The 25,569-nt window shown below is 41.3% G+C and overlaps 1 protein-coding gene across 4 annotated transcripts in view; it reads left to right on the top strand.

The window, feature by feature from the left end:
* SLC2A12 (solute carrier family 2 member 12) overlaps window positions 1–20,976 on the top strand; it is a 33,688-nt gene extending 12,712 nt beyond the window's left edge. For 2 of the 4 annotated variants that reach the window (XM_009688855.2, XM_068938368.1), the window contains exons 3-5: window positions 15,071–15,193; window positions 17,719–17,851; window positions 19,725–20,976. In XM_009688855.2, coding sequence (XP_009687150.2) covers window positions 15,071–15,193; window positions 17,719–17,851; window positions 19,725–19,860 — 392 coding nt within the window. In that variant the 3' untranslated portion in view covers window positions 19,861–20,976. The other 2 variants (XM_009688856.2, XM_009688857.2) reach the window with 2 other exon arrangements.
* Window positions 20,977–25,569: the final 4,593 nt, after the last annotated feature.

The raw sequence follows: 25,569 nt of genomic DNA, 5'->3' as shown, positions 1-25,569 counted from the left end.
TTATCTGTCTGTCCTGATCTGCTCGTTTTGCACCATTTAAGATCAATGTCTAAATTACACGTAGGTTTGGGCACCTTCCCTACATGTTTTTCTATATATCCTCTGAGTGAGGAGGTCTTTGAAAACACACAACTCACAGCTTTCACTCAGGGTTATCTCACCAAGGAGTCAATGAAAGAGAGACTGTAGCACCATGCACATCAATGCAGGAACACAGTGTGGTCTAAAGGTAATCCTCTCCATCTGACAAAAGTCAGAACGGCTCAAACAAGTCCTGTGCAGAGAAGCAAGTTATGCTCGCTCAGTGTGGACCCAACAGAGCACCTGTTTACTAAGTCTGAATTTGTTCCAACAAATATACAGCAACTGAGCCAAATAGGATGTAGGCATTACCTGGGGAGCTCTGCATGCAGTTCAGGGAAGGAGAAGATTCATGCATTTCACAGGGATGTTTTGCTGTGGAGTGGGAAATGCTTTTGTGGAGAGGCAGAAGCTGAATGTCTGCATTTGGGTTGCTCTGAAGAGCTCCTCCTCCTGTGTCAGTTCTTAACGGGTTTCTGTATAACTGCAAAGGCTTTTAAGCAGGTGGTCAATGCACTCAGGATAATCTTCTGCTGGTGCAAATTGCATCACTCCACTGACATCACTGCAGTTCATGCTAAGAATGTGGATCTAAATCAATGGAAGAATCTACAAGTGGGACTGGGGATTTTCAGGCACCCATGTGAGTCTTCCTCAAAACCTCCTAGGTGCATAAAGTCCATAGCTTTTTATGTTTTTGCCAACCCAGGGCATAAAATGCCCCCAGAACATGACCCAGAACAGCTGCCAGCTTTGTGCCACCCTCCTGAAGCGAGGGCTGAAATCTCAGGGCTCATCTCTTGAAGGCCATTGCAGGCTCCTCTTCCAGGGGAAGACCTGCAGGACTGCCCTGGGCCCCAAGCACTCGGAGCCACCCAGCACACACACAGCTGTGGCCACTGTGCACCCAGAGGGATTGGTGTCTGCGTGGGAGAAGACTGTCTTCCAGATCTTGACACTTGACAGGAAAACACCACATATACTCACCTAGAAAAATATAAAATACAGAAATATATTTTACATTTTTGTGGTGGACGAATAAATACAAAGCAGGATCCTGGAGGGGGGATTTAGAAATTACTGCAAACCCTTCTTTTCCAAATAGCCCTTCTAATTTCAGTCCCACTGAAGCGCAGCTCCTGTAAGGAGGTGCTTGTAGGACTGGCAGTACTTTGTTACTGATTACAATCTGTTAAATGGTGGAATACAGTGGAATAGTCAACCCATGGGAGTTGTCTCAGCTTGGAATATTGTGTCCTTTGTTGCCATCTGGTAGCCTCAGCCATCAGAGGATATTTCAGATGGGAAAACTATCCCATCTGAAAAAAAATTGCATGTTAATCACTACATTCACTGTAGTCTTTCCTATTAACTTCTGAAGTTGAGACCATTAGCCTATGTGCTGGGAGTACCATACTACTGTGAGATCACCTTGCCATGCTCGCAGAGCACAGGTGAGGAGGCTGGAGCTGTGGAATTCAGATCGGTAGTAGATGTAAAGCGTGTTTGGGAGCTGTGTATGGGGCAAGGAATCTTTCCAGTCTACGCAGGACACCACGCTTGGGTCTCATGCCAGATCCAGCAGGGTACATGCCCCTGTGAAGTGAGGGGGAGTTTTGTGAGCAGCGGCAGGAGGGCAGCATGCTTTACCTCCAGTGTGTCTCACCCCTGGATCCTCATCTGTTGACTCACAGTAACCTCAGATTGATGTTTCCCTTGTGTTTTGGAAGCCTTAACATGGCCCTACTGCTGTCTCTTGTGTGTCCAGATGCAGGGGCACATAAAACTATCTGGCTGAAGTTAGCAAGTGGTTTCAAAATTATTAGGGCGGGTACAAGACAAACGGATATATCCTCACCTACACTCACACAGTTAAACAAACAAGTGGGTTGTGATCACAGAAGTCACTTTCTTCACTTGGAAACCCAGTCTCACCTAGTAACCTCAAAGAGGTTACCAAAGGGGAATATCTTCCCTTCAGAATTACATTCTGTTGAGGACATTTTTTTATTCCCATGAGGTGTCTACTTTCCATTCAGTTTTCAACTGGATGTTTGAACCCTAGGTTTGAGAATCCGTATGATGCTAGGACAGGATGGATTGGCAGGCTACAAAGCTAGCCTTGGGTTACTCGTTTCACACTGACAAGGTTCCTCCCATGTGGGGGAACTGGGATTTTGGCTTGATGTCCCCAGACAAGGATGGTAGTGCCTTGGCCAGGGTCCCCCCATCATGACTTTGTAATGACATGAGTTACCATGCTTTCAGGCAAGCCCTGGTGCAGTGCACCATCTAACTGCAGTGGGAGCAATCTGTGTAGGATAGGAACCCTGTGAAGAGCAAAACCCAAATGGGAAAGTGAGCAAAGACAAGTCCCTACCTAGGGCAAATCTGAGTAAAGATATGCAAATTTTTACCAATGAAATACGAGTTTGGGATGATAGATGTCTATTTCTAGTTTAAACCTGGGCAGTTTTATCATATTGAGTATAGCTGAGTTAAATTTAGATCAGCTCAAATGGATGCTTTAGAACTGAGCTAATTTTTTATCTAAAATGGAATGGATGTTTCAGCATGTTTGGACATTTACCTGATGTGAAAGCCAGATTCCTTAGACACCAAAAAAGTGAAATCTTCCCCACCTAAATGGGCATTTAGACTTCTGCACTCTGACATGTCCTTTGGAGCAGCCTTCCTTTCGTCACTAGCCAATGAGGGAGTTTGGATGATCAGGCAGCTAAATTAGGTTGTGTTATGGCATTTCTGTGTGAAACCCACCTGTTTTGTCAAATTTTATTGTGAGTTATTGAGGTCATTTCAACATGAAGCTTTACAGCCATATATTGGGGACAGTAGGGAAGATGGAAGAAGGATTATGTTCAAAATGAAAGCTCAAGGGTTCTCATGGAAAGTGAAATCCATGAATGTGGTGAAGGAGATAAGTCCCTCATTTAATCCATCAGTCTCCTTCTTACGAAATCTCATGTCATCAGCACGTGTATGTATTTAAGTATTTTACTGCACTATGCAAGTCAAAACCTAGACTTCTAACGCTCTCCTAAAGTCCATAGAATTACACTAGAGACAAATTTAGTCCACTGGACTTCGCTTCTGTGATTCCTAGATGAATTGGCTACCTGAGTTAAAGCATGATTCATTAGATGGTTAAGTGGAAGTCTTTCTGTGCATTTAGAGGGTAAATTCTCCTCGGTCATTACATGCGTCTGTAACAAAAATCAGAACAGTTGCTTTCACATATGACACTGAACAGCCCAGGGATCACAGAGGTCATATCTCATGCCACCCTTATGATCCAGATTGCATAGAAGTGTTTTTTCTGTGCAACAAACTGCTCTTGGATGTATTCTTGGCCACCAAATGCCCAACCAGAAAGGGGAAAATATTGTGGAAAAAGAACTGTTAATATGGAAATTCTGCTTCAGAAAATGCCAATAACCCTCAGCAGATTTAGTTGGTTGTTCCTCTGTTTTGAAATATTGTAAGCCATTGTACTAACTTTGAAAACACTGGTAGAAGATAGGAGCCTCCAGAATTCACATCATCTTTGACTTTAGAGCAATATTTTAGGCTTTTACAAATCTTGTGGTTATTGTTTTAATTTATAGTGCATATAAATTTGATGTTAACAAGCATTCATGCTCAGCGTTGCCTTGTAGGATATTTGTTTGCAATGTTTTATTTTTGAGCTTCTACCTTTTGCAGAGCACCTATGGCCTGGTCTTAAATTCCACAGAAATGAGCAGCATCAATTTTACATTGTTTTGTGGTTTGTTTTGGACAAGGTGGTGGTGGTGGGGATTAAATCAAGTGATTAAAAATAAACAAGCGCTTAAATGCTTTGCTGGATCCGATCCAGAACAATAAAGCTGGAAAATGTGTACGTTTCACCAAGGATCAGCATGGAAAGTCCTATTTTAGATAATTTTAAAATGATCTTGAATTCTTTATTTTAAGACAAGATTCCTGGAACAGTTATTTTGTCCTGAATCATCTTTTAACACATGCATACATGCAGTTTGAATGTCACACTCCTAATGTTTATCTAGTGCATTATTCCTATGCTATTGAAATGGTGCCTCATGTGGCTTTATTTCACTTTCTATCTGTACCAAGCTATGACAAGGCATGCCAAAATGAAAAATAAAGCTTAGATTGTGAATTGCTCACTCTTCCTATTGCTTTCCCCCAGGCAATGTTTATCTGAAGCCTGTTGTTAACATGTAAGTACACCAGCAATCAGGTTGCATTTTCACACAATAATTGATAGAAGTGAAGTGAAAGCCAAGTTAAGATATTTTTGGACAGTCGGATGGTGAATTATAGGATTTCAGATTGTAGGAGGTGTTCTCTAAAGTACCAACAAGATAGGTTAATCTTATCTAACTTGACAGAACCTGCAAGTTTGGGAGGGCTTTTTTAAGTGTAAAAATTCTTGTAATAAGGAAAAAATATTCCTCAGTAATGAGACATGTCAATGTCATTAAGAGTTTAAACTTATTTAGTTTAGGGCTTCATTTTGCAAGGAGCAGAGCAACCTTGTTCAACCCAAAGACTGTGTATACTGAAGTGCACAATGAAATCTGGGAAGGGATTTCTGTGTTCCTGTTCATAAGTTTACTTTTAAGTCCATGAGTGATGAAATGTCTTGGTAGGTCAGGCCAAGTGCTTTGCTTTCTGAAAGGCAGAGCCCTCAGTATTTTGAAAAGAGGGAGTGTATAGTAGGAGGCACCCTCATGCCCCAGACTGTATTGCTATCTCACCCTGGTGCCAGCTGAGCACAAAACTTGGCCTTGAGAGAACTCACTTGAAACGGTAGAAGACTACCTGCCTTTTGGCATAGTATACTGGACTTAAACAGCAATTTAATTCAATATTTTGATCTTGGTGCTCTGAATTATATAAATAAGTCTCTACTAATGTTTGTATTTTAATAAACCTATTGACACAAAGATACTGCTTGACTTAAGAAGAATGACTCCTGTGCTTAAATTTGGGCATAGCTTTAAAGTAGCTGGTTGAATCCGGTTAGTTAATCGCTGTTGGCCAAAATGAGACACTTCAACTCCAGGCCTACCTTATAGAATCTACATAATGAGTATTGCTGTGATACTAACTGCTAATTGAGCCTAACAATTCGTTTTTGTTCCACGGGGACATTATCTTTGGTAAAGTGATGATGCACTGCCAAGTGAATCTAGCATACCATCTTGTGTAAACGTTCATACGATAATCAACTCTGGCTGTCATTCGGTTAGCTAAATTTGCCCTTCTTACATTGTAAGTCAAGTGTTACATTTAAGCATTCAGTAAATAGTGGTGTGCTTTGATAATCATATCAAAGATAAAGAAAGATTTTACATTGGTTTCCCTTGACCATGTTCTTACAGAGGAGATCATCATTGTGACAGTGAAATCTGTTTATAGGGTATATGTCAAGGGTATAAGTTTATAGTGCATGTGTCAAGCTTCACAAAATCCACTTCCCTCAGGGAGCAAGGGACGAATTCTTTTAGAGGCAGTCTGCTCTTGGGCCAGCTTTGTGAAAAAGCTAGATCTGTTCAGTAGGACCTCAAATGCAAAGGCAGTATTTTGTTTCATTTGTAAAGATCATCAAACCGAAATATGCATTATATAGTTTAAAAAAGAAGAGAGAGAGAGAGAGAGGGGGGAGAGAGAGAGAGAGAGAGAGAGATACCAGAATGGTAAACATGTGAAATCATGTGACTTATTGGCATTGCTGAGGAAGATGGAAACTGGCAGCCAAAGTGCAGAGAGGATGCTCTAATAGGTAAGCCATTGCATTTGAATTAGGAGACTACTTTTTCCCTAGGCCACTGAGTTTCTGTGTCACAAATCTATATTTTGCAAGAGCAAAGGCTTAAATTGCCTCTGGTTGTTGTGTCCCAACAGCACACTTCTCCATTGCAATGCTCCCTCAGGGCCTGACATTGCACCTTGGATACTGGAGGAGCAGGTTCATTTACCCCACCCAGCTGGGTAATTTCTCCTCTCCATACTTTTCAGGAGTGAAATATGTGGTAACCTGAACTAGTTCATGCACAGCTTCCTTGTGAATTAGAGCCTTTGGCTTCTGCAGCCATTCCTCCGCAGCCATTCCTCTGCAGCCATTCCTCTGCAGCCATTCCTCTGCAAATGCCTTAGAGGATTATTCTGGATTCAATATTCTGAACAAATAAACACCTACAAATAGGAATATACATTTCAGGTTTTAATTAGAAAAGCTTTTTTGGATGACAGTACGTGACTTGTTATAATTAAGCACGTCTTCCCTTGAAAGCTTGTTTTCATTTTTCTTTCCTTTTCTCTTTTTTTCTTTTTGCTTGCCCTGCAAACTGTTCTGTGTTGATGGGACACAATGGGAGCGTCTACATAACAAAGGATGAGAGGGAGACAGTGCCTGTGAAATCGAGTTGCAAACAGAATTGTCCTTTCATATATAAATGTAAAGCAACTTCTGTTAGGGGAGCTGAAAAGATGTGCAGATCATTACATATCTGCCTGTCGTAAAGCTTTGGTGCATCCTACTGAAATCTTTGCTGCTGATAACACTCAAGGTATTGGGCAAGATATGCCCAAAGTTGGATTAACTAACACAATTCTATCATTGCTAGATCCTTACAGATCAACCAGTTTTTGTCCAGCAATCATTTAGATGGGAACCACAGTTTATAAGAAAGCTATTCTTATTTGTGACAGTTCTTTTAAACTGAAAATAGAAGGAAGGTAATTGAAGATACCTGCAAATAGACTTAAGAATATGTTGAACTGCTTACATGAAACAGGAAAGCCCCTACCAGGCATTACAGTTTTTCAGGCTCATGGAGATGAAAGTTAGGATATTAAATAAAAATGCAAGTTAAAATGCAGGTTCAAATGCAGGGTCACAGCGGTAAGAACGAGGTTAGGAGAGGACGGATGCCTGGGGAAAATCAGAGGTGAAGTACATCCCACCACTCTCCTCCTCAAGTGGCCCAGACGACGGAAGAAGGAGCTGGTGGCCTGGTCTCACAGTCCCTTCCCCCAAACCCTCCTGCTGTTCTAACGTGAAGGGGAGGAGAGGCCAGAGAAGTGAGAATTCCATGTTCCACCGAAAGGTTCCTTAAAAAAGGTGCATGTGAGTATTCAGCCTGTCTTTTGGATAGTGATGGAAATAATTTGAACACTAGACAGCTATTTTTATCTACTGTAATATAGCCCCAGAGAGAAAAGAACTGTATCCCACTTGTTTTACATGTGTAATTTCAAGGATTTAGCCTAAAGGATTAATCATTAGATAAACAGAAATATAGTATACCAAAAGGAAGAGAAAAAAAAAAAGAATTTCAGATTAGCCATGCCAAATCAGTACTCATTGGTTCATCAGTTCCAGTATCTTGCAACTAGTAGTCATCAAAGCTGCACAGTCAGAGAGAAGCAGCAATCAAACTTTTTTCAGTCACCTAGAAAGTTTTAAAATGAGGTATGCACTGTTTTCACTTGCAGAGATCAGAATATAGCCAGAAGCATGAGATTATCTGAGGCCTCTCCTGACTCGCTTATCTGTTAGCATTGAAACTGTTCCATTCCTCCCTTCCATGCGCACACAGAGGGTTTGACTTGGTATTTGACAGACAGGCATTCTGCTGGCCAGTCGCACACTCTCCAAAACAACACATTCTTTCGCTGGCTCCATATTTTCTCGTTGTTAATTCTGAGCAGCCACTTCAGTCATATTATGGGACAGAGCCAGAAAGAAGAATGGTTTTCATTAAGCAGATTCATTGATTTGTAAGGCTAGTCACGATCGTCTGCTTTGGCCTCTTGCACAACACAAGTGGCCAAATTTCAGTCCATTATTCTTGCATCACACCTCTTTTACCTGGCCTGGAACAGGACAAACTCCCTCCAACCTTGTCTACTTTCCAGTCTAAACATTCCTCATTTTTGCAAGCCCCAGAAAACCTCTGGCCATCTTTGTTGTCCTTCACTAGAGCTGCTGTGAAAGCATTTGCAGGGATCACGCTCTGCAGGTGGCTATACTGTCAAAACATTATCGCATGCTTATCCACAAAATATTTTCTTGTCCCTTCTGAGAAGAGTTACAAAAATCATTCCTGGCAGGAGCTGAAGAAAATAAAGAAAGGCAAGGTACTAATAGAAATAATGCATGTTAATATGAGGCAGCAGCTAACTGATTCTGCTTCAGAGCTGAATTATAGGGAGGAGCCCTGTCTCTCACCCTGCAAAAGCAGTTTACATTACAGTGGGAAAAGGCACTCCTTCCTGAGTGAGGCTGCGGACATTCATCCTCCCTCAGCTTGCCGCGTGGCCCCTGGAGGAGCTGGGCCCAGCTCAGCCTCTCTCTGCTGCCCAAATTACCCCGACCTGCTGACTGCACCACTTGTGTGATCCCCCCAACCCATTTCAATCACGGTGACCTCCCTTAAAAACTTTTCACAATTTGCTAATTTGGATCGTTTTGACTGAAACAGGCCAAAGAGTGAGCACAGATCCCCTCCTCCAGCAGATACGGAGGGGAAGGAAACTGCAGTAGCGAGACAAAGATGAGCAACTGGACACAGCATGGGGGCAGCAGCCTCTTCACGTGGCACAATGCCATCCCAGTATCCACTGTCCGTGCTGGGAGCAGTGTGGGACAGTGCTGGTGTGCTACAGCAGAAAATCTCCGTTCAGTTCCAGCGCCGTGTGCACTCAAGGGCAGATATCTCATCCCCGTGCACACCGTGAGGGCCTGTGCTGATGACCTCTACAAGCACACCTGTTGAAATCTGCATGGCGAGGCAAACCACATCTGAAGTTGGCCTTTTCTGAGAAGCAGTTGGCCATCTGGCTGTTTGTGTTAATAGTCAGTAGAGCCAGAAAACTAGTAAATAAAAGTCCTATTCAGTTTCATAAACCTGGAAAAAAGTTTGCTCTTGGCAAACCTAGTCATTAACCATGTCCTTTGACTTTCTCCCTTGGCAGCTTCACAGTTGCTTGCCTGCATCCTTCCTTGACTTTGTTAATTTGTTACATGTTCTTGGATGTTCTGTCTGCATTACTTGTGGGATTATTCCTTTCCTTATCTTCCATTGTACCTCTTGTTGCTAACAACCCAGTCCGCTCCTTTCAAAGTCTTACATACTTCTGCCTACTTCTTACATACTTCTGCCTACTTCTCTCCTAAGCTGAAAATCCACTTAATCTCTTTCCATGGTTTATACCTCAGAAACTCTGAATTCTTTCAAGTGTTCCAACTGCTGCTCTCTAAATCTCACCATAAAGAACTTGATCTCACACAATACAGGTATAGGAAAGTAAAAAATGCTAAGCAGCAAATGAATACTAAAGGAATCTAATATTTCATTAATGAGAGCTGCTGTGCAGCTTCCAATTTGCTTCTGCCTCCTAGCAGGAATGAGGTCAAAATAAGGACATTTTTCATTCATGTACCTTACTTCAGTGTTGAGTACCCTCAAGCCCACAGTATTTCTCAGATGTTCCCATTTTCTGCTTCTCTAATCTAAGTCTGTAACTTTTTTTTTCTTTTCTTTTTTCCTTTTAACTGCATAGTTGAATTAAGGAAGAAGTCACACAAGGATTTGAGGCATCTCTTTACTTATGGCCTGAATATAAAACTCATTAAATTGTCCGCATTGGCTCATACAGAAGGGCCACACGATCAGTTTGTTATCCTGTCACTGAGAACAGCCAATAGCAGATGCTTAGGGAAAATACGTAAGAAAAGGCACACGCAGTTTGCACAGTATGTCCTTCTGGTTATCTGTTGTTTAGGGACTTCAAGAAAAACACTGGGGGTTTATCTCTGTTACTGTGTTTAATGGCCCTTGATGGATCTTTTTCCATGTGTATAGAGAAATAATATTTTAACATCCAGCACTTAATCATTTTTAACTGACTAACATTTTCCACATCTGAAACATGTTGTGAAAGTGAGCTCCATAGTTAAAGTATGCATTCCCTGACAAAGCACGTCCTCCTATTTCTCCTTAACGGTTGTGTCTGGTAACGTCAGCTGGCTTCTTTTTGTTCATATCCTGTAAAAAGTAATGAAAAATCCTTCTCTATTCACCTTCACAGTGTTACAGGCTTCAACTCCGTTTCCCCCGGCTGTACATCTTCTACGCTGAAGATCCCTAGTCTGTTCAATTGCCCTGTGCAGAGAACCCCTTCCATACCTTTTTCCATAGCTCATTCAGTTCAGAGAGGGGACGGCATCTGTGCATGACGCCATGCACAGGGGTGCAGGAACGCTTTTCTGTCTTCCTTCACGCTCCTTTCTCAGTAATTGCCAAGCATTTGTTTGCTCCATGACCTCTACCTCAAATGAGCTGATAGTCTCTAAACCACCCACAAAGACTTCATCGATGCCCTGAGTTGTGATGGTGTTCTGGCATGGCTGCTGGGCGTTGGTTTTCATGTGGTACTTTGCTTTTGTTGGTAATGAATTTTATGTGTCATCTTATCAAAGCGCTCCATACTTTGAGATCCTTTTGCAACTCTCAGATCCTTTTTCATTTTTATTACCTTGAATAATTTTGTATCATCAGTAAGTTTTGCGGTGCCTCCATTCATCTCCCTTTTCTGAATCAACTGGAAATATTCTGATCAAATCTAGTAATCTCTTTCCATTATGAAAACTGACCTTATCCTTTGTTTCCTTATACTGCAGTTAGAAATAGTCCTTCAGGATCTGTCTCCCATAAACACAGGCTCTGCTTTGGAAACCTCTTAAACTTACTCCGAGTGAACACCAAGGTAAATAGCATACCTAGATTTTTCTCCTGTGGCCTGCATTACTGAAGTACTGGCCCACACACACAGGATGGTAAAAGCTCCTGCTTCTGGCATGTTATGCTCTTAGCCAATACATTTTCAAAATATTTGGCTGCCTGGTTATGGTTTTACAAGTAACTTTGTAGGATTTATGCTGGATTTTCTTTGTTTGGACACAGCACACCTTTTTTGGAAGGCATTTTTCTGTTTCTAAAAGTTTGTTTCACTTAATTGTTTAACTGTGCTGAGCTATTTCTATTTATTTTATTTGGTTGTATATATACTTTAAGTCTCCAACTGGATAAGTTAAACATTCTCCATACCTCTCCATACCCCCTCTAGAGCAATTACCCTTAGAACAAGCATCCTTGTTTTAATGTTCTTCTCCTTTTGAAGCTGTATGTTACTATGGTAGAATCTTGGCTCTTCCATTAGCGCAAGAACATTGAATTAGCAATGTTATAACCAATATAACAGAGTATCTTTGTGACAGTTAGATTTTGAACTAGCTCTGCTCAGCATTAAATAAAGATTTTTTTTTCTCATGAATTATCAGGCAAATTTCAAAAGAAATGATCATTTAAAATATAGTTTCTGCCCTGTGCTCCATTATGAAACTTATTCAGTCTAAATGAGGGTAGCTAAAGTCTTCCACTATAACTGTCTTCTGCCTTTACAGCCCCTGTGATTTTGTTTAGAGGTCAGTGTCAGCATCCTGGTCAAGTGGTTGACTGTGTATCCGAACCGTCTGTTCTTCCTATTTGGGCAGGGAATTTCAGTACATCAGCGGAAGTAAGTACCACATAAACTGACTGTGCTACTTACTGAAACACTTAAGCATTCCGATCCAGTGCAATATTTAATTTAAATTAAATTCTACATCTGTATATGCAGTAGGTGTTTTTTTCTCTAGATTTTGCCATAATAAAATATTCAACTGTACATTCGTTCTTAACTATTGTCAATAGACTACTCATTACAGGTCAGCAAAGGTGAGAGTTACCTGCAGCCACTGCATGAACAAATCCAGTTGAGACACTCATGAGAGGCTTTTAGCCTCATTTCTTTCCCACGTTTGAAATGGAAAGCATCAGCTCTCTTCTCACCCATTCCACAAACACCAGCCAAGGATTGACAAAGTAGATACCAAAAAGTATTGAGTGTGCGCAATATGATTACTACTATAGCATCATCTGGAAATAAGGTTAGATTACATAGCAGATAGAGAGATGAGGGGGAGATTTTATTTGGACTTTATTTTCAAGGAAGGACTGCTTCCCACTTTGAAATGTTGTGGCTTAGCTTGGTGAAGGTAGAGCCCACAGGTTACTCAGCGGGGACATTAGGAGTGCGTAGGTTAAATTTCTGCTGTGCTGTGTGCACACGTAAAAGGTAGCAGCAATCATTATTATGAATGGGAGCGAGAGCCCAGTTACTGGCTCCCCAACAGAAAGCCACATCCTCGCTATACCTACAGCAGCTGCTGCTTTTTGGCAAAGGTACAGATAGTAAAAACAATCCCAGAGAGGTGCTAAAAGCAAAGAATTGATCATTATCACTGCTTCAGCTTGGGGAAAGGGATAAACGCTCTGTAGTAACTGTCAGATTTCTACAACTGTTATTTCTCTCAGGGGAAAAAATGTTTTTTTCCCCCACTCCTTGCCAACAAAGTAGAGGTCAGGCGTATGCCAGAGGAAGCAGCTACCATTACCAAACTTGAAGAACAGATCTGGTACATTGAAGGCATCTTTCTGAACTAAAATAACTGGTAGAAATACTAGTTAAGCACTGGTGTGGCTAATGCAGCTGCTCAAGTATTTTGGTTTCTGAACAGGAAAACAAAATGTCTTCTACTTCCAAACAAATTGTATTTAGCCTGAAAGAGCCTACCTGTCCTCAGAAAAGCCCATGGTACTGGAGCTGCTGCGGTATCACTCATTTTACATGTGGCATAAACAGTCTGCCAGTGCTCCTAATACTGCTGAAACTAATCCAGCTCAGGGCTTGCCCAGTGCGTTGGAGCTGCCGTGTCGGTGAACAGGACGTGATCCATCTAGTTCAGTGCCTCTGTGAGCAGCCGCTGCCAATTGCTTGAATGCAAGAAAAATCTCAGATAAGCAAATATAGAACAAAGTGCCGAGAGAGAAAGTGTGTTCCTAATCCTGTCCTCTGGAGGTTGGTTTATGCCCTGCAGAAAGAGGGTTTGAATTCTTTCAAACTTTATTTTAATCCTATCTAGTGTGGCTATGAATATTCTCTTTGCCAGTCTTAGCATATAATCATTTTTCCAGTCCCGCTCAGCTTCTGGCTGTAATGTTATCCTATGGTAATGAATTTCACAGGCTGTTTAGGGACTGCTCAAAAGAGTTTCTTTGCGTCTCACTTACTTTCGTTGCTTTACGTTTTGGCTATTGCTTCCTGTTGTGACATGTTATATCGGCTATGACTAACGATACGTGTTTCAACAGCCCTGATTTTGAAGAGGGACAAAATACAATAATGAGATTCCCATGCATTGCCAAGGCCTGGTTTAACTCAGGAGCAAGACTAGCTGGCCTAATGGTGAAAAATATCTGCTTTAGAAGCCACTAATCTTTTCTTTTTTTTTTTCCTTCTTTTTTTCCTGTATGTAGAGACCTCACAGAACATGTTGAAAGAGTTTATTTAGAACAAAGTTTGTCTTGTCAGCAGTGCATATATTAAACTTTGCTGTAATCCAGGTCAGCAAAAAAGAGGTCTCTCTACAGTTATTGTTAAATATGCTGGTTGTATTATGACTGTGTGCCATTTGAATATGTGCAACAGTATTAGGCTGTTATGCATTATGGTCTTGATTCTCTTTCCTTCTTCTGGAATAAAGTCACCACTTTGCCAGGTCACTCCCAGTGTGGAAGTAAGGCTCATTATATTTTTTCTTTTTCTTTTTTTTTTTTCTAAGGGAATGTCTGTGTCAGCTCCAAAATATCGCTGAATTTGAACCTGTGGTACAAAGAGATCTAGAGTAGACTTTGCTTGCATCTTCTCTGTTAACGCAAGGTTCAGTTGCTTTTTCACTTTTCAGTCGGTCGTCTATACTCTCCTTCCACAGCTTTTTTTCTTTTCTATCGTTATTAGTACTGTTAACCAGGAGTCCTAGAAATGTCTGCAAGGGTAATATAGCGTGATACACACTCAGACTTACAGTATTCTACTTTTAAAATGTAACTTTAAGACTGTCCAATGTAAGTGTCCTGAGAGAACTCCCATTTGTTATTTTGCAGAAACAACATCACACAGGACCAACTTTAGTATGGCCGTGCCCAAGGATCTGAAGACACAGTTCATCCACATGTAAACTCTCTGCTATCGTGTTGGTCATTTGCTAACCCATGACCGCTCCATAAGTTAGAGCAACTTTGTGCTAATGCCTCTTGCTTATGAACAAAAGGAGTTTTTTGTTTTTTGTTTTTTTTTAACAACAAGGAACTGACATGGCCGAGGAATGTGGAGTCTTTTTTTTGCTCTTGCTGTCCAGGTGGTAACCCAGCCAGGTCTACATGACTGAATTTGTCTTTGTGGGCTAGAACCACCAGTGTTTGGATCACTTGTACTGTGGTTTGGTATGAAGCAGCCAAAGATCAGGACCTCTGTCTTCATTTATACTTCAGCAATCTAATTATATGTAGCAGAGAGCTGGAATGGCAAACCTGCTTCAGTGTGGCAGGCTGATTTATAAGGTGGCATAAACACACAGAGCTGCTCTGAAACTGAAGATTACTTTGGTTTGCTGCCCCAATTCCATTAGCGTTATGTCACTTGAGAGTTCTTTAGTCAGTGGTCCCTTTTATACACAGATGTGCTGTCAAAGCTCACTTCCCCATGGCCTTTCATATTTCCATGGTTACACGTGCGCTGGAAAACCCAGCGTGAGGCTCTGCTCTGCGGTGCCACCCACACTTTCGCTAGCGGAGCAGCTAGCCGGGATATCCCAGCCTGCCACCAGCTGCGGCACACTCTGCTTTCAGGGTGCAGGCCAGCTTCCTGGGCTTGGGGCCACAGGTACCTCACATCCCTGAAAACCACCTTATTCTTTCAGATGGCTTCATCTGAGTGTATGGACTACCTGAATTTATGGCAAGGAAAGCTGTACTTTCAAAGATAACTTCTTTTTTTTCCTTTTCTTCCATTTCAGTGTCTTGGCTGGTACTGAGTGAAATTTTCCCTGGTGGGATCAGAGGACGGGCCATGGCTTTGACCTCTAGCATGAACTGGGGTATTAATCTCCTCATCTCCTTGACATTTTTGACTGTAACTGGTAAGCCTTCTCTGTGTCATTCCAAATTGATGTTCTCCTAGTGGGCATAACAAATCTTTCCAATACAAATAGTATTATTGCTAGAACTTCAGACACCATGCCCCAGGAGCCAAATTCGGAGGTCTGTTTAGGTGCTGTTTGTTTGTGTAACTTTAATGTTTCCTTCAGATCCTTCTTATGCTAGTAATTTCAGCTGACCTATGGACCCTACAACAACATGTCCATAAATGGCATACAGGAAGCATAGTGGAGGAGACTGAGGCTGTGGGCTCATAGTCACTTTATATGTGCCTTGCTGCTTAGGGCAGCAACTCCACTTCCCTGCACCAGTGGCTGGGAGTCTCTTCTCCCCTTTTGCATTGGCCTGGTGTCTTCAGCCAGATCAGGGAACGGCTCTGGCTGAAAACTACTCTGTGCACAAATTGTTTATTCAGCTCATCACGCAACTGTGTAAGTGCTCATGTTGCACCAGGGAGAAAGAAGAGAGTGTGTGGCTGGGGGTGAAACTACATCGTCACAGCACTGCTCTGTCAGAACACGTGGTGGATCAGCTCCACAGGCTCTGAACCTGCCTTTCAAAAATACCATTTCTTTAACGAGTTATAAATACGTAATATTTAAGATTTAGTCTCCCTCTGAAGTCAATGAAGTTCTGCTCTAGATCAGACGGCAGCTTTTCTGATCAACATTTTTTTCCTCAGAAAAATATCATCCCATTAAAATCATTCCATTGTACAGGAAGGTCCTGACTTTCAGAAAATTTCATTTAGAAAAAAGGTGTATTGGTAAGGTTAAAACTTGTCACGTTTTAATATGACAAAGTAGATTACCACATAACTAATTATAATGTAATGACAAACGAGAGAAAAAACTAAATGTCAACACTGCAATGCATTGATTGGAAACAGTTTTTTTCTAATTTTATGTCATAAGAAGTTTTGCAAATTTTAATTTTCAGTCTTATTTGGAAGAAAATAAGTACTGTAAATCAAAATGTAAGAGGGAACAGAAATTCCAGGTGTCTCTTAACTCTGCATCACTAAATGTGTTCTGAGATGGGTTATTTAAAATGAAGGTGACCTATGACTAAATGTGTTTCACACCAGTTTCTTTCTGTTTCTTTCTTTTTTCTTTTTCTTTTTCTTTTTTCTCTTTCTTTTTTTTTTTAAGAGAAAACATTGAATTCTTTCTTGATTAAAAGTAAGAAAAAGATATCAGGTCAAGTTCTAGCAATTGAGTTAGATCAAGGGTCCTCTTCAGAAACAAGTCTTCCAGTTGTCCTCACTCACTGCACTTGGGTTTACATCACAGAGCAGTCCTGAACTGCATAAACTTTTGGACAGAACCAATCCAGAAGATGCACTTCAGGTGCACAGTGAATGCTCACCAGCTGCCAACACTTGCTCAGGTCCTTGGACCAGACTAGAACTAGTCCTAAGGAAAGGTCTCCAAAAGCAGATAGTGTGGACATCAGGTTCTTAGCAACAACTGTTTCAGCTTGTAGATCCTCTCCTATTGTGCAGCATTGCTTTTTAATGCATACATAGCCGTTATTTTGCTCTTGGTTATAATGAATGCAAATCCACAGGAAATCTGTTGGCTTAGCTAGATCTAATCTGGATTTATGCAAGTTTAACTACAAGCAAATATGAGTTTCTAGTCTTCAGCAGAAAGGCTTAATTTGAAAATCTGTCTTCAAATAAATATACGCTAATCTCACTGAAGCCAGCAGGACCTGTACTTAGGTATCTGATGTAGAAGATACTGGCTGGAATAGCAGCTTCAGCTGCAATTTTTAGCTCATGACACAATGAGATGACACAGCCCCATGTCTGGCTCAGATTTAGCAGGGGAGAAGGCTATAGGATTGCAGTAGCGGGTCAGTTCTTTGCAGATCCCATCTTCAGGCACATGCTGTGGCTGCAGCATGTCTCCTTTCAGCCTGGGGACATCATCTGTCCCTGCACTGCAGTATCAGAAGAAAAATAATTCTTGGCTGGACCCATTAAGAGTTAACTCTTTGATCCCTTTCTGGCACAGGATCCATGGCTTGCAGTGGAAATGCGGGGAACTGACAGGCTGAAAGGATTAACTGGAGACAACTAGAACAGTGTGAAAAGTGTGGGTTTTTTTTTCTCTCCATGAAAGAATTTGCAACAAAGCCAGACACAGGTGGAATTTTTAGGATCTTTTGGCCCTCTTTGCCTTCACATAAACCAGTAACAATGGTTACTCATTGTTTTCATCCACAGTGACAGCAAACGTAATAAATCAATAGGCTTCTGCTAAATGGGCCAATATGGGCTCCTCAGTTTTTTTTCATAAGGACTACTAGAAAAAGCAAAAGCACTCTTCTTTTTCAAATTATAGCTAGGCACAGATAAGAGGGCCAAGAATAACAGCCTAACTTCCCTCTGATTCCTCCTATGCATTGGAGACTGCACCTATAAAATAGAGCTGTGTATTTTATACATAAAAATTCTTGCAATATTTGAAAATAATAAATATGCTTTCCTCTTTTGTAGACCTTATTGGCTTGTCCTGGGTGTGTTTCATTTACACAATAATGAGCCTAGCATCCCTGGCTTTTGTTATTGTGTTTATACCAGAGACAAAAGGATGCTCTTTGGAGCAAATATCCATGGAACTAGCTAAACAGTAAGTACTGAATGTGGTTGCATGCCATTAGTGCCAGAGACACAAAGCCTTTTAATGCCACATGCAAAAAAAAAAAAAAAAAAAAAAAAACCAGACTCCCCTGAGGCTTCAGCCTGCAAGTGCTGAGCTTGGTGGCCAAGCAAATATTAAGCTGGTAAGGATGGGATCCAAAAGAGACGATGGTTTTCTTTTATCAGGTTCACTGTGATGAATATCAGTGGTCAGGCCTGATTGCCCATGTACTCGGCTAATTTGTGATCCCAGAGAGGAGGCTGAGCATGCAAGTGACCTGGGCTGTCACATCTAGGGCCCTGTCTGCATTGGCCAGCTCGCAAGAAGAGGGCAAGAGAGAGGATCTATCTCAAATACTTCAGGCCTTCGTGTATATTTTGATAGTTCGTTTAGATGGGGATTTTTTGTCCGTTTCCTGAGCCTTGTGGCTCTGTAAGAGATCATACCCCAAAAAGGTTCTTCTAGCGTATGTTTTGTGTCCCCATTGCATCAAATAAATAGGGTGTAACAGCAGTGAGGGAGACAGACATATATGTTGGTTGAAATGGCCCCAGTCCCTGTTCCTTTAATATGGCCCGTTCTGACTGTTTTTGTGTGACTTGATTCCACCTGTCCTTTCCCACCCCGCAGAAGCAGAGCAGTCCTTGGAATTACGTAGCTTCAATAAAAGTAGCACATCAGTTTGGAGAATAAAATTAAGCAGTCCTCTGGTATATAGTACGTATGCAATGTACTCACAATCTCCAAATGCAGGTGTCATTGCCATAAATTAACTGGCAACTTTTATTAACAATGTGCTACTTCCCTCTTCGTTTTCAGCTGTTTCTGGCCATAAAAATACCGAAAAGACTAAGCAGGCCTGGTATGTAAAGCACGGGACTCTTCTGATGTGTTCAAAGAGCCACTCTGCACTAGCTGTTTGGTTTCTTGAATTGGACTCAGAAGTGTTCAGCATAATGAGTAATTTACAAGATGAAGAAATCACAGGGAAAATAATCTGGTGACCAAATTTTCCTGGGGCTTGGGGGGTGACAGCAGGGCTGCACTGCAGTGGGTGGGCATGCTGCTGCCAGCTACTGCCAAAGCAGCGTCCCCTGATTAATCAGCAAACCCTAACCTGAGCAGGCAGTGCAGCCTCTTTCACGCTGTCCCTACCTGGCAACAAGACAAACTGCACCTGGAGAAGCAGGCTTGAAGATACAGGGAGAAATACTCAGACTGAAAATAAGACACATACTTTTTGACATGAGGCTAATTAGCCTGGTAACAGTCTATCATGATGGGTCATCCTGTATTTGGATTTTTTAGATTATCAGAGATTTTTCTAAAGGGTATGCTGCAACTCAGCCAGGCTTGAAGGAGTTTATGGGGTAGGAAAGAGCAATTTTTTTCCACTGCAGAAAGCCTGGAGTTAATTCTGCTGCAGGAACAGAGAATTGCTGCACTTTCTGCCCTGGAGGTCTCTGATCTCCCTGGGAGAACAACGGGGTGATTACTGCTTAAAAGGCTGAGAAACACGCATTTCTGATGAAGCCTAAGGCTGGCTCTTCCTCTTCTCCCTCACCTTGCAAATAAATAAATAAATAAATAAATAATACACAAAGCCAAAGCACGGTTGCAGTGAACTGAAGAACCTGAAGCTGGGACGGTGCTGGGGGCAGGGAAAGCTGTGGGCAAATCTGCCATCTCGCGGGGAAAGAGGGAAGGCTGCAGGCAGGGGCTGGCGGGCACCTCAGGCCACCGTGGGAACGCATTGGGTCTTCACCTCACCGAACTGTGCAACTGCACTGCCAGGTCTGCATCTAGCGGGGAGAACACTCTGCCCAGCGTGTTAAATGGTAAACGTTTTCTTCTCCTTCAGGAAATATGTGAAGACCCCCTTGTGCTGGGTGAGTCAGCGCAGAGAGAAACTGGTGCCAGTGGAACCTCCCCTGAGGGAGAAGGAACAGCTCTACCAGAGCCAAGGGCGGCCAAGGCAGCCTTCACCAACAGACTGATGCAAAATATGTTCAGTGATGCTCACACTATAATGGGGCACTCACTACCTTTATTATACACATTCTTTAGTAGAGCTTCTTCCAGGGGCAGTTTACAGACAACATTAAACATTGCTGCAGTTTATAACTTATTAGAACCCTAGGCTCAGGCTATTTTAAGCCAGAATCTCTTACCTCCACTGAATTTGCTCACCTCTGAAAAACAGGAGGTGAATGGAAACTGGAATTCTGTGCACAATTCCAGTTTTCCATATTCAAGATAAGAGTTCTTACTGGAACAGGTGCAAAGAACTACTGGGAGGCCAAGGAGAATGAAAAGCCTGTCTCTTAGCATTCGCTGGAAAAGAGAGATCTGTTTAGTCTAGCAAAAAAGGAGCTGAAAGGGGTTAACAGCTCTCTGTTAAGACATTAGGGAAATCAACAGCATGGAGAAAAAATAGACAACTATGGAAGATACAGGTTGATGTTAGTATAGAACAACTGGGTAGGAACTGCTTATGAATTAATTTAGGCTTGAGCTTAACAAGACTTGAAAAAGAGTGTTATCCATCAGAACTAGAATAGTTTGTTCAGTTTATAAAAGGAAATTTTACATGAGGTTTAGATAGCAAGGGCCAGCTTTCAATAACCTTGGATATACTCCTAAGATACCAAACAGTCTAATATTTTAATGTGGGGACATTCACATTATCACCTATTTTAGACTGAGGGTAGCCCTACAGAAGAGGAGATAAGATTTATTTGGCTTCCCAGTTCAGTAAAGCTGGAAGCTGGAGCAACCAGAGTTGACTCCAAAATCATTTTATTTCTCAACATAGGCCACACTAGACTTCGACTTTTGGATTCAGAAAGTAAGAATTGTGTGGTACAGGACAGCACAAAGGGATTTCTGCAGTAATCACTGCAGGTCATAAGCTAAGTGACTCTAATACTTGGTTATTGCCTAACAAATGCATCCCGAACACTTAACAAGCGTCTGCAATGGATTATCTACACTTTTCCCTAAAAAGAACTTCATCTATTGTTGTCTAAAAGATGAACACATTTTGATAGTAGAGTGATCAATAGATAAGTATTTTCTAGAAGATAAATAAATGACCAAAGAAGCTACAAACATTTAAAAACTTGCTGACTGTCTCAGTAGCCACACAGAGGCATTTCTTCCAGCATTTAATCAAGGAAGCAAGATTGACACTGTCAGCTGGAGTGCAGATACTACTTTGAACTAGACATATGATTCCACTTTATTTGCTGTCTCATAGCATTAAAACCAGCTGACTGTGTCCTGCCCTAAAGGAACAGGAACTTACTCATGTCGGCCAAGTTTTCACCAGATCAGATCAATCCTAATCAGATTCTCAAATTGCCACGCTTCTAGATGCTGACATTGTAAAATTTTTTAAAAGAGAACATTATTCATAAGATGAGCTTATATTCAAAATCAGAAACGAACCTAGTGAGGCTAAAGACATGATTTCCCAGAAGTCACTGCAAATTTAGCTACCTCAGAATGAGATCCTGCTGATCACGTCTGTATCAACTTTCCTATACTTTTTCCTGAGCTTTTAGGCAACCAGTATCTAAAACCTGTTGGACTTCCTTATAAAGGTCAGATGAGTGGTCATCACAATGCAGGACTTTTCTGTGCAGATCCTGTGTCATCTAAGATAAGGGAAATTCTAGAAAAAATCTCTTCCAGAGCTTTTCTTGTTTTAGATGACATGGGGTTTGCGTCTTGCACCAAATTGCTAGGCAGCTGTCTAGGTGGTGAGTTTATAGCTGCCTTATTTCTTCTCTCTGGATCCTAGTGCCATCAGTCCGCAAAATAACCTCATGAGTGCCACAACCCTGGGCCAGTTTCAAGAATGCTTATGATGGTAAACATAAGGCTCAGCAGGATAACCTTTTTGGCATCCACAAAAAAGCAAGGATTAAGTAAAATCTATATATTTCTCTTCTGATAAGGGTACTTGTGAGGCCTTTCAACATATTGCAAAATAAGCAATGAGAGACCAAGCACACCCGGGACACACAGATGGCAGAGCTGTGCACCTGAGCTGTAGGCAACTCAGATTTAAGACCTCATCAGAAGTAGTAAGCACAGGAGTCTTTTGTTCTCATTCCCTGGAGGATTAATCAAGCTGCAGGGAATCAGCTGAATTGTCATTCCAAATTAAAATCCCACCCTGGCTCTGAGATGCTTTCCCCTTTTGAAAGATTTTTTTTCCCCCTCAAAACCTTCCATGTGTTTAGTCTTCATTAATTTGACATTTTCGATGAAAATTGAAGTCATGCTTAGAATTTTGTTTCAGCTCTACAGTTCTGATATCAACCACAAGAGGCTAGAAGAAAAGATTTCTTTGTCCACGTGTGGGACAGACCACCCTCCCTCCCCCATAGCATTCCTCCTAGCATTTCCCTGACCTCACTAGAAGCAGTTTACTCAATGCTGCAGCATCAGGACTTGTCAAGGAGTATTCCTGTAACTTCTAAAAACCACCAGAAAAAGGATGCAAAAAGCACTAGTGCTCAGCCATGGAAAACTCATGGCAGCAGGGAAGGGGGAAAGCTGGAGAAGAGGGTTTGGAGCAGGAGGAGAGAAGCAGCGGGTAAGGAAGGCACATGGAAAAATGGGTGCCCTTTTAGAAATGTAAGAGGAGGTGAGGTCACAAGTTGACTCTGGCAGTGGAGGGAAAAGGGGAGCTGTTTTTCAGTGTAGATCCTTTATACAAATAAGGCTGAATTTTTCAATTGAAAATTTCACATATATCTTGGAGGTGTCAGCAATTCAGAAAACAAAAGGTGGGCCAAAACCTACAAGATTTGCGGTTAATTTTTTTTTTTTAGTTTTGTAATGCTCAGTTCAGAATTCTGATTTTTGCACTCTTGGGATCAGTTCACTCTGTGGCATGCAGCCTGAATTTTAATTTTCTTTTTTTTTTTTAAAAAAAACTATATTAAGCCCAAGTGAAGAGTAGTTTTGCATAATATCAATGCCTTATTGCTAGAGAAAACAACACATTCTTTTATTGAAACCGAAAGAATAATAAAATATGGGACACACTGTCAGTGCCATGTTTTGCTTGGTGTGTGCCAAGCCTGCTAAACATTTGTTTAAGAAAAGCAAAGGATCCAATTCATTTTCTTCTTCTCAATCACCAGCAAAGGGCTGCAGATAAGGCCGGCAAATATTGTAAACTTTTTTTGGATCAATAGGGATTTTTTTTTTCAAAATGAACGTATTCCACTATCATTTCTAGACAACTTGTAAACCATTTTTCTGAGTTTGTGCATGTTAGTACTTTCCTCAGTTTTTTAGCGTTGCTGTCTACAGAAGCCTCTACATCCATTTCATATTTATACTGGAAGATGATTATCACAACTTCCAAAACAAATCTCTGTTGTTGAACAGTTAATAAATCCTGTACGTGTTCTCACAAAAATAAATTTGACTAAGAAAAATATCACAGAAATTATCTCCCAACCTTACGGACTTTGGATTCTATAGGGATCTCTTATAAACTTCCCCCATGATCAAATATTTTGTGCAGAAACAAGTAAAAATACCATCTTTCTGAAGAAGGCCTAGTTCCAACACTGTTTTAACTACAGAGGCCTTAATAGGTTCAGTTGCCTCCAAAAGGTGATGATGCTTTTTTTTTTACTCATTATAGTTCAGACTTAGTCCTAATTCTATTGGCCTCTTACAGCAAAGCCTACGCATCTGATGACACAGAGCTGGGACTAACAAACTCATTGACTATAAAAATACAGAGGGGAAAAAAGGGGACACGTGTCTTTAAAATCACATCCTAGGTCTCCAAAGCATTCCACAAAGATTTGTCCCAGATCTCACATTATTCAATATCTTCATTAGTAGACTGGATTACAGAACAGAACATACTTATTAAACTTGCAGGCAATTAAAATTGGGAGAAACTAGATTAAAATTCAGAGCTTAACACATTGGTGAGAAGGGCCTGAAAAAAGCAGGATACAATTCTGAAAGGGTACGTGCAAATTTATTTGGTTATGCTGCCTAATTACAAGTCAAAGAATGACAAAGTAGAGCTAGAAACAGTTATGCAGGAAAAGATCTAGTGGTTATGACACCTTGCAAGCTAGATATGAGTCACAGTTATCGTTCTACTATAGAAAGGAACCCTTAGAGGGATATATAAATAGAACCGTTCCCTCTAAAGGACGTGGAATAAACCTTTCATTGCACTGCTAGTGCCACAGCTAAGCACTGTGTAAAGTTTTGCATGTGATCCAACTAGAGAATCTAGAAACAAATGAACTTAACTGTAGAAAATGTGGCCAGTGAGAAGAAAGGCTGAGTGATAGGTGTGTTTAATCTAGGGCACTGGCCCTCACTCTGGAGGTGAAAGGCAGGGTACAGCGTGAGCTAGTAAGCTGGGGCATGCTGACTGGCTTGGGGGCCACACGACCACTGCAGATAGCAACCTAGCGCAAAGAGTCCTGGTAAGGGGGGCAGCAGAGCCCCATGCAAGGGAACGGAACAAAATATCTAGCTTACGAAGACAGGCAGCAGGGAAAGGAACAAGCAGCAGCACCAAGGTTTATTCCAGATACAAGTTGGCACCTACTGGTCTAGAGCAGCGATAAGAAACATATCGGTTTCACTGAGCGCACACTGCCAAATGATCCTAAAATTAGCAGATATTCTCTTGCTGCAGTATCTTCCAGCTTAGATCACTGAAAAGAAGGGGGGAGGGGGACTACAGAGGAGGGAGACGCTTCCCTATATTCAGCCACAGCTCTACTGAGCCTTTATTTGCATGATTTACTAGCACTGTGACACTTACAAAAAAAAAAAAATCATAGAATCACGCACATCAGAAGTAACCTCAGGAGGTCTGTAGTCCAACCTCCTGCTCGAAACAGGAGTTTACTCTAAATTCAGACTAGTTTGCTCAGGGTTTCATTCAGTCAGCTCTTGAAGAACCTCCAAGGACAGAAATTCAAGTGCTACTCAGGACAACCTGTTCCACTGCCTAGTTATGCTCACAGGGAAATCTTTTTTCCCTATAGGCTAAACATCAAAAAAAAAAAAAACCACTTCTGCTGAAACTGGCAATCAAGTACTGGGACCTAGTGCAGAAGGGCATAGATCCTTCATCAGAGGTTTTAAAGAATATTTATCACCAGCAGTTTGAGGCTCTGGTGGAGCTAGAGGCATAGGAAAGCACACATTTTAAGGAAACTTTTAACTTTATTTTCCATTATTCTCTTCCTCAATACTACCTTGTATGCAAGTTTAGTTCCGTGCTTTTGGCTCCTTTACAGACTGTTACAAAAGGCCTCAACCAGAACTAAAGATAGCATGGATCTAAGCAGCACTTCAACAGAAATGATTCTCACTACAATACATTGCAACTTGTTATTACCTTCCATTTTTGGTCTATCAGGCTGATTTCATACTAAGTGACAGTGCTAACAAAAAAACCCTTCTCTCTCTCTCTCCCTGGATAAATCTAGGGGACATATATGCTTCATAAAAGCTCCACAATTTCACTGGTACCACTCAAGTATTTTGCTTTTTTTTTTTTTTTTTTTTTTTCCCTCTTTTTGAACAAATTGCAAGCCTAATCTAAGACACCTGCTGTAGTTAAAATGGCCATTCATCAGTCTAGGTCTGTACTTTGTTCTTGGGAAAACTCATTACTTTTTTTTTAAAACTGTAAC

Source organism: Struthio camelus, chromosome 3, assembly GCF_040807025.1.
Source record: "Struthio camelus isolate bStrCam1 chromosome 3, bStrCam1.hap1, whole genome shotgun sequence".
NCBI lineage: Eukaryota > Metazoa > Chordata > Aves > Struthioniformes > Struthionidae > Struthio > Struthio camelus.
This window is presented reverse-complemented; position numbering and strand designations above follow the sequence as displayed.